Raw genomic sequence first — 9,232 nt, 5'->3', positions numbered from 1 at the left:
TTGAATACAAAACCCTAAATTTACAAAAGAGGCACACTCTTCTCTCTTTTTTAAAAGTCTTTTAAAAACATGCATAGGGTTTCCTTTATATACTAGAAGAAGTAGATCTAAAACCTTAATCCTTAATGGGCTTGAATTGCTGTTTGGATCGACTTAAAATTCTGCTGGAAAATTCCTAATCCACGATTCTTGATCGATCGATGTCTATTCTTCGATCGATCAAGCCTTGCAGAAATAGAACAATAATTTTCTGCAATTACTCAATTTCAAACTTACATTAAACCAAACTTTGAGCAAGTCTAAACTTAGACTAAATGTTTTGATCATGGTTTGCCAACACAATACACATTGATCATGGTTTGCCAACACAATACACAATGAAGTTCTAATACATTAGTTCCTAAGGTCATAGAATCTAACAAATAGAAATTGTGAAATGCACTACATGCAATAATTTACATTTACTCTTGGAATAAATAATGAAAAATGAAATGTAGCAAGAGTCGTCAAAGAGGAAATGCCAGACACAACATAGGAAGTATTGAAGCAGAGTATAGGAAGAATGACACCCAATTCTTGGAGTCCTTCCTTACTCACACATCACAAGTCTTGGGCGGGTGGGAAGGCGTTGATTTTAGAACATCTATGGATAATTTGAGGAGGGAATGTAGTAAAAACACTCAAGGCTTTTAATAGCTTTCCAAGAAATGGATCAGGTTCTTATGCCTTGGACACAAAACACTTAAATTTTAATTTAAAACAATTTGGATGAGTGTGTCTAGTAACACCACAATAGTGGCAAAATAAGTAGTCTTAGAACTACTTTGCCTCCTACGTGGAGGTCTAGAGAGGGATGTTGGTTGAGACCTAAGCTTAAAATAGTTTGGTCTAATATGACCAACAAAACCGCAATGGTGGATCCATCTTGTTGCCCAAGGAGGAATGTAAAAATGGGTTTTAAAATTGGAAACAGCACTATTTCATAATTCAGATTAATTTTACAGATCTAAATGTATATTTAGTGTTGCATTAATTAAAATTTTAAAAGATGTGGCACTTTAGATTCAAAAAATAAAATTCTTAAGCATAAAATAAATTTTCTCTATTTTATTTGAAATTGATGTGATCTTGTTCTTAGACCCTTTGAAGCATGAAAGTTTAACGAGGATGTTATTTTTGATAATAAAGATTAAAGAGGATGTTATTCAAAGCAGTTTCGAACTCCATGTTTAGGTATGACCAAAAAGCATATTATTTTGGTATGACAGTCCCTTTTGGATGTTCAAAATGCTAGCTGGGGTCTAGTTGTTAATTAAAAAGGTAAATTTGGTTGTTAATATAATCTTACTTTAACGTTTAAGTAAATCTCTAATTTATTCACGCAAAAGACAAAAGCAAAGAATCAAATCTTACTTTTGTCCTTTTCACGTTGTGTTTAATGGACAAAACTTCTCAACTATCATTACAAGTAAAAAAAAAAAAAAAAAAAAGGAAAGAGAATCAAGCAAGGAAGCTGACCACAGGTGACAGAAACACTTTATACGTTTCTCATTGGTCACAATTAACGGCCAAGATCATTTTCAAAAATAGTTATGCTGTATATTCTATCTTGCTTTAGATACCACATGATGCATGCCATGCTTTTAAATTACAAAGACAAGGAAAATGGGTCAAAACTGACCCACTTTTAACAAATCCTAAGGTCCGAACCTGTGTCTTATCTTGACCCAGGAATGTCCAACAATTTTACCATTAATTATTGGTTGGCGTTGATTAAAACATTCCATTCCCTAAACAAAATATATGTCGGATTCGTGTTGTATCAATTCATGAGTACTTGTTTCTATGATTTAACATTAATTCGATATATTTATTAAACGGGTTAGATTTTCTTAATTTTAAGTCGACCTATCACCACTGCATACCCTTGGTGCAGTAGTCACTCTACAAGTATAAATGCTTGTTGGGGGTATGGGCCGGGGTTCAAGTCTCTAAGAGGGAACTTCACACACATATACACTTAGATTAGGCTAGAGTAGAAATTCTATTTTGTATAAAAAAAAAACTCGACCTATCTATTAAATGGGTTAATCATGTCAAGCGGTTTATCAGATTTTATCGAAGTCCAAAAAAAAAAAAACACAAATTTTAGTATTAATTCAATTGATTTGAACTATAAAAAAAGAAAGATTTTTTAATATAAGATTCAAAATTAATAGAGTATAGGTATTATAAATAATCATTCAAAATTAAATCATATTTTAATATACAAATAATTAGTCATAATATGTCAAGCAAAATAAACTTTAATGGCTAATGTCATATCCTAGCAATCAATTTAAAGAAAATAGATAAAGGTAAAAGTAAAGGACGACATTGATGATGTGATGGTGCAACGAGTTAAAAAATGAGAGTAAAGGACAATAGTGACTAGAATTTTGAGTGATAGAGAGAAGTAAATGATGGAGGTAGTGGTAGCTTCACACTGCAGTGATAAAAGGGTGATGATAACTAAGAAAATAAGGTGAGGTGAGTGAGGTGAGATGAGATTGAGGACTGAGATTGAGAGGCGGCCAAGAGGTTTGAGAGAATGCAACAGGAAAGAAAATGAATTTATATACTTAGGGTTTTGAAGGTTATATTAGTTAAATGAAATTTAGTTAAATGAGAAAAATGAATTTTGTGAGTTAGATAAGAGCACAACATGTTCATTAAATGGATTAGTCATGTCAATTCTAACACAACATGAACCCATTAAAGCTTAGCTCATAATTTGCTAACTTTGCATTGTATCAAGTTTGTAGGTGGTTTCGGATTTTGTCACTCCTAATATATATATATTTTATCTTCAATTTCCAAATTTTTTTTTTTTGTAACAATATATATATATATATATATATATATATATATATATATATATATATATATATATATAGATACTGAGTAATAATCAAGTGTAAAATAGTGTTAGGCCCATGGTAAAATGGTCCTGAACCCAAAATGGTCTGGATCCAGATTTGGTTCCTACTTTTTTAATGTTGCTAATTCAGGATCAAGATAAATGAAGGTGCGACAACTTGGGACCACAGAAGCTAAAACTTCCACATAACGTTTAATTTTAACCGCAATGGAAGCAAGGAAGTTGATGCAGCTAGCTGCGCTTTATTCCTTTTCTCATGGTTATATAAAGGCCAGCCAAAACTGATGTCAAACACACAAGCAATCTTCTCTCCCTTTACCCTTATCCAAGAGTTTCCAACCTTCTTTTGCTTTGCTGTTTTTTTTCTTCTGAAACATGGATACCAAGGCAGTAACTGGTCCTCAGCAGAAACCAAATGCCACCACTCCTGCCCAGCAACCAAGCCAAGCTAGCAATGTGCTATTACAAGCTAATCCATTGTTGCAACCTGGCCAACAATTGGGTCCTTTGCAGCCAACCTCCAACTTGGGTTCTCTGCAGCAAACCAGCAACCCAGCTGGTACATACCAGCAACCCAACCCACAAACCAATTATGGTTATGGTGCAGTGCAGCAACCAAACCCACAAACCAATTATGGTTCATTGCAGCAACAAAACCCACAAACCAATTATGGTGCAGTACAGCAACCAAACCCACAAACCAAACAAGTTTCATTTCAGCCATCCAACCAACAAACCAGCCCTGTTCCTTATCAGCAGCCAAACCCACAAACCAACCTCGGTGCTTGGCAGCAATCCAACCCACAAACCAATCTTGGGGCTTGGCAACAACCTACCCCACAAACCAACCTTGGAGCCACATGGCACCAACCCAACCCACTGGGTTCTTTGCAGCCATCCAGCCTGCTCAGTAAGCTGGCACCTAATGCTATGAACCAACTGATCAGAGGTGACCGAAGCATGCTTACATTGTCTGATGACAGTGTTCTGGTCAGTCATATTCTGGGATCTCATGCTCCAGATGGCCGAGACGTTGATGTCAAACCCCTTCTTCATCTTGTTGAAGACATTCTTAGACGTGCCACTCTCACTCCAGACACCCTCTTAACAACGGTATAAACTAAAGTGTCATCAATAAAAAAAGAAAATTCAAATATTCATTTATTATATTATATTATTTAAGTTATTCCAATCATATTTTTATAAACTCATCACATGCATCTGTAAGTTTATATGTATGCGGGTTTACACCATCAAACATGATGCAGCAGATATATATACAAGTAATTTTTGGTTGGAAATGTATATATGTAATTTATTTGAATTGAAAGCATCCAGTTCTATGTTCTTTGTTTTCATTTTCTAATTATTGCTTGTGTTTTTGTACAGGGTTCCCAAACATACCTTGATCCAGGCTTTGATGACAAGACCCACCATACCAGTTTTCTTGCTATGCTAGAAGCTCTGTCATATACCATTGACCGAATTGCTTGCGAGGTTATAACAAATCACGATTACAAAATCTTGTCCCATCTATATTTACATCAACATAATAATAGAAATCAGAATCTTTTGATTATCAAAAAAAAAAAAAAAAAAATTAAAAGTTTATTTTTAAATTTTTTTTTTCAGCTTCAATACAAGGCTTTGGGTAGCACAGATGCACACCAAACCACAGTGGCAATATTTAACATGGTATCACACTATGGATGGGACGCAAAGTTGGTGTTGGCCCTAGCGGCATTTGGATTGAACTATGGAGAATTCTGGCTTCTTGCACAGATTTACTCGACAAACCAACTTGCCAAGGCAATGGCAATCCTGAAACAAGTGCCTGGCATCATTGAGCACGCAATCCCACTGAAACCCCGGTTCGATGCACTTAATGATCTAATCAGGACCATATTAGAAGTGACTTGGTGTGTCATTGAGTTTAGAGATCTACCATCCATTTATATCACAACGGACGTACCAGCATTAGCCTCAGCCATGACCCATATTCCAACTGCCGTGTATTGGACTATCAGGAGCATTGTGGCCTGCGCAACTCAGATTTCTAGTTTCACTACCATTGGTTACGAGTATGTCGTTTTCCTCTCCATCCCAATTTACAATTATTCTCATGCAATCTTTAAATTTAGATACAGTATGGCCCATAAAAGGTTTGTTAAGCATTTCTTGAATTTTTTTGTACACACTAATAAAAAGAAAGATCTAAATTGTTTTATAAGTAGTGTAAATACTAGAATGTTTGTAAGGCATTTAACATTCTCAGCAAAAAAAGAAAGAAAGGCATTTAATATTAACAATGCAAAATGGATATTGATTGCAGGTTTGCGTTATCCACCTCAGAAGCATGGGAGCTATCCACCCTGACTCACAAGCTCAAAACCATACTTGAACATCTTAAGAAGAAGATGGAAGAATGCGTTCGATACATTGGTAAGCCAGTTTTATCCTGCGTTATATAACATGCAATGCCATATATAAAAAATGAATACATAAAAGTATCTTATACAATTGCATACAATTGGTACAACACTCTTTGCACATACATGGACTCGATATATTTCCGTTACATAAGATACCACTCATATACACTGAAATTCTCCTATTCAATGCAGAGGAGAGAAGGGATGTTGAATCTTATAAAATGCTTGTCGAACTCTTCAAAATGATCCACATTGACAACATGAGAGTTCTCAAGGCTTTGATTTGCCCTAGGGATGATGTGTTGGCACTTGTTGATGGTACCACAAAGAAAAGGGTCGGCTCTTCTAACACATATCATTATCATTACTGTTGCACAATTATCGACATTACAATTTCTACTATCAACATATAGCATATATATATACTTGGTCTTAATTTTTAAGTTGTGATAATATAATTAGTTATATGATTATCTATATTTGATTGTTTCATTTTGGTAAAACCAGGTTAACCTTGATGTTCTTAGGAGGAAGAATGTGCTATTGCTCATTTCAAGTCTAGATATCACCCAAGATGAGTTGTCGGTTCTTGAACAGAGTTATAACGAGTCCAGGAATCTTGATATGAGGCTTCAAAGTCCATATGAGGTTGTATGGATCCCCATTGTGGATCAGTTGACTGATGCCAGGCAAAGACATTTTGAGGAGCTGCAGAATCCAATGACATGGTACTCAGTGTACCACCCTTCCATAATATCGAAGGCATCAATCAAGTTCATCAGGGAGGAGTGGAACTTCAGGAACAAACCCATTCTTGTAGTCCTAGACCCTCAAGGGAGAGTGGTTTCCCCCAATGCAATTCACATGATGTGGATTTGGGGGAGCCATGCTTTCCCTTTCACTACCTTGAAAGAAGAAACTCTTTGGAGAGAAGAGGCTTGGAGGCTTGAGCTACTGGTGGATGGTATTGACGCAACCATATTGAACTGGGTAATTATATATATGCATTTGTGTTTGTGCGCAAACACACTCTTTTAAGAAAAAAAAATGTTAGAATAATGATGAGATAATTAAATTATAAGGATTTATCATAGTAATTCACATTTCCCTCTTTTTCATTGAACAGATTAAAGATGGAAAATACATTTTCGTGTACGGAGGGGATGACATGGAGTGGATTCGGAAATTTACAAAGGAAGCGAAAGCAATTGCAGCGGCTGTACGCATACCCTTAGAAATGGTGTACGTAGGAAAAGCCACAAAAAAGGAGCAAGTAAAGCGAGTGATAGCGAACATTGTACAGGAAAAACTCAGTACCTGCTGGCAAGACCCAGCCACAATATGGTTCTTTTGGACCAGGCTTGAGAGCATGCTGTTCTCAAAGATTCAGCTAGGCAAGGATGAGGAACACGACATTGTGATGCAACAAATCAAGAGGGTGCTTAGCTTCGACAGAGAGGGTACATGGGCTGTGCTTAGCAGAGGGTCTAGTGTGTTGGTTAATGAGCATGGAAACATTCTCTGGTCTGCCTTGTATGAGTATGATCAATGGAAAGAAAATGTGCCACTGCAGGGTTTTGACGTTGCTTTTCAAAACTATGTTGCCACGCTTCGTGGCAATTCTCACCCTTGTTGCCGCTTTGAGTTCTCACACTATGCTGGAAAAATCCCAGAAAGCATGAAGTGTCCTGAGTGTCACCATTACATGGAGAAATACACCACTTTCCTCTGCTGCCACGACGAAGGCATTGTTCCAAGCTTACTTGCACTGGCCACTAATAAGTAAACCCACTAGCATTTTCCTTAATTAATATAGCAGCTATATGCTTATACTGCTGGTGCTAAATAAGAGAACAATATATATATGATGTGTGTTTTATTTATTTATTAATTTTTTTCTTCTTTCATCTTTTTTATGTAAAAGAGTTGAGTGTGAGATGTCCTCTCAGTTGCCACTTTCTAGCGGCTTATGTATGCTATTTGAAGGAATAAATAAAAGTTATGTGTTGCAATAATCTTCTATGGTTATGTACTTATATTGAAGACTTTTATACAGTAAACTATACTTCGATTATAAAAACCAATTGAGTGTTTACTATGCATGACAAATTGATGACACTGCTTCCATATCTTTTCATTCCTTTCAATTTTTTTTTTCTTGATTTGGTATTATCACACCGAGGTTGAATCGAATATGACCTTAAGGAGCTACACATTTGGTACAGAAAAGGCTAATTTAAAAAAAAAAAAAAATGGTTCCGCAAAAGCATCATCAGCGTTTGCCCCAACAACTTTTAACTTAGTCGTAGAGTGTCAGTCTTTTATATTGAAGGTTTAGAGCATTAGTATTCATTTTTCTCAATTCTATTTTATTTTACTATAAAAAATTCACTTTATCTATTATACAATACAATTTTTCAAAACATACAACATCCAAACTTTTATTTTTCCATTCTACTCATTAAAATAATATATTTTCGTAATAAATTTTATTTTATTTATTTATTTTTTCTGTTTTGTTTTTTCTCAATTTTATCCTCTTCTAGAATCCTCCGTTACTTTATTTTTCACCTCTTCAGACTCTTCCTCCATCATCAACCCAACTCCTCCACATAAATCCTCCATCATCATTCATCCATATCAACCCAAATCGGCGAAACTGATAAAAAAAAACCATCACGCTAATCATAACAGAACAGCCACCACAACGCCGATCACATACCAGCAAACCCAGAAAAAAAAAACCCATCGTCAAACCAAAACCCATCGAAACCAACAACGCCGATCACATACCAGCAAACCAAAATCCATCATCAAACCAAAACCCATCAGAACCAAAATCCAAATCAAAATCAAAATCCAAAACCAAAATCCAAATCAAAATCAAAATCCAAAACCAAAATCCATCATCAAACTGAGCAAAGCCATGGAAACAAATCCCCCAAACGCCAACCCACAACCCAAATCCGACCCAAACGCCACCCAAACGCCACCCAAATCCCACCCAAACGCCGGAAACCCATGAACAAACCCACGCTGGAAACCCATGAACAAACTCACGACCTCCACGCCTCCACCACAGAAGCTGATCGAGCCTCCACGCCGTTGCCTCCATGCCGTTGAAGAAGAGAGAGCAAGAAGAAGAGAGAGTAGAAAGAAAGAGAGAAAGATAGAAAGAAGGAAAGAAGAGAGAGCAGGTTCTGCGGAGAGAGAAGACACGGGCCGAATAGAAAATAGTTTTTTTTTTTTTTATACCATTGAGCTATAGTGCGATTCTACATTTAGAATCGCACTGTAGCTCAATGTTATTTTTTTTACCATTATTGTATTTTACAACTTTCATTGTAGACGTCTTTTGGGCCTCAATTGTAAATAAATTTGGAATTTGGCATGCATTTGAGATTTCCCACATTCAATGCTGATGCTATAGTTTAATCCTGCCTGTGGCATATAACATATGATTTTCTTTTTCTTTTTTTGGGAAAACATTTTTTTCCCCATTAATATAAGTGATATAATGCACTTCTTTCTACTTTTAGAAAGAAAGAAAAAATTAAGGACAAAATTAAAATTGTACAAAGTTAAGTAGATGAGAAGTATTCATTGCTAATTTCTCCCTCTATTAGGTTGCCACATCTCTCTTCTTTGATGTTGGAGTAAAAAAAAAAAAAAATGAAAAAGAAGATAATTCTTGAATGTCTAAAAATTCTTTTAATTTATTTTCCATAAATTATATTTTATTTCATAGATTTTCAAAATATCTTCAAATAAAAAAATTATGGACAAATTTTAAAATTTGTTATAAAACTAACTATATATAAGATATATATAATTATTTTCTTAAAATTCTTATTTTTGATCGTGAGAATTGCGATTTGTG

The 9,232-nt window shown here is 35.3% G+C and overlaps 1 protein-coding gene across 1 annotated transcript; it reads left to right on the top strand.

Moving 5' to 3' along the window:
- The first annotated feature begins 3,213 nt into the window (after window positions 1-3,213).
- On the top strand, window positions 3,214-7,367 carry LOC142642161 (protein SIEVE ELEMENT OCCLUSION B-like). The gene is made up of 7 exons (XM_075816519.1): window positions 3,214-4,033; window positions 4,310-4,417; window positions 4,553-5,001; window positions 5,253-5,362; window positions 5,545-5,687; window positions 5,860-6,342; window positions 6,479-7,367. Exons 1-7 carry the CDS (start codon window positions 3,296-3,298, stop codon window positions 7,136-7,138), a joined length of 2,691 nt encoding a protein of 896 aa, XP_075672634.1. The 5' UTR covers window positions 3,214-3,295; the 3' UTR covers window positions 7,139-7,367.
- The last annotated feature ends 1,865 nt before the right edge of the window (window positions 7,368-9,232 follow it).

The sequence above is a fragment of the Castanea sativa genome, chromosome 1 (assembly GCF_040712315.1).
Source record: "Castanea sativa cultivar Marrone di Chiusa Pesio chromosome 1, ASM4071231v1".
NCBI lineage: Eukaryota > Viridiplantae > Streptophyta > Magnoliopsida > Fagales > Fagaceae > Castanea > Castanea sativa.
The sequence above is the reverse complement of the archived record's forward strand: the minus strand, read 5'-3'. Positions and strand labels throughout refer to the sequence as shown.

Coding starts and splice junctions, on each gene's coding strand:
- LOC142642161 (XM_075816519.1), top strand. CDS start 3,296: ATGGATACCAAGGCAGTAACTGGTCCTCAGCAGAAACCAAATGCCACC. Junction 4,034..4,309: donor CAGACACCCTCTTAACAACG/GTATAAACTAAA, acceptor GTTTTTGTACAG/GGTTCCCAAACATACCTTGA. Junction 5,688..5,859: donor ATGGTACCACAAAGAAAAGG/GTCGGCTCTTCT, acceptor TGGTAAAACCAG/GTTAACCTTGATGTTCTTAG.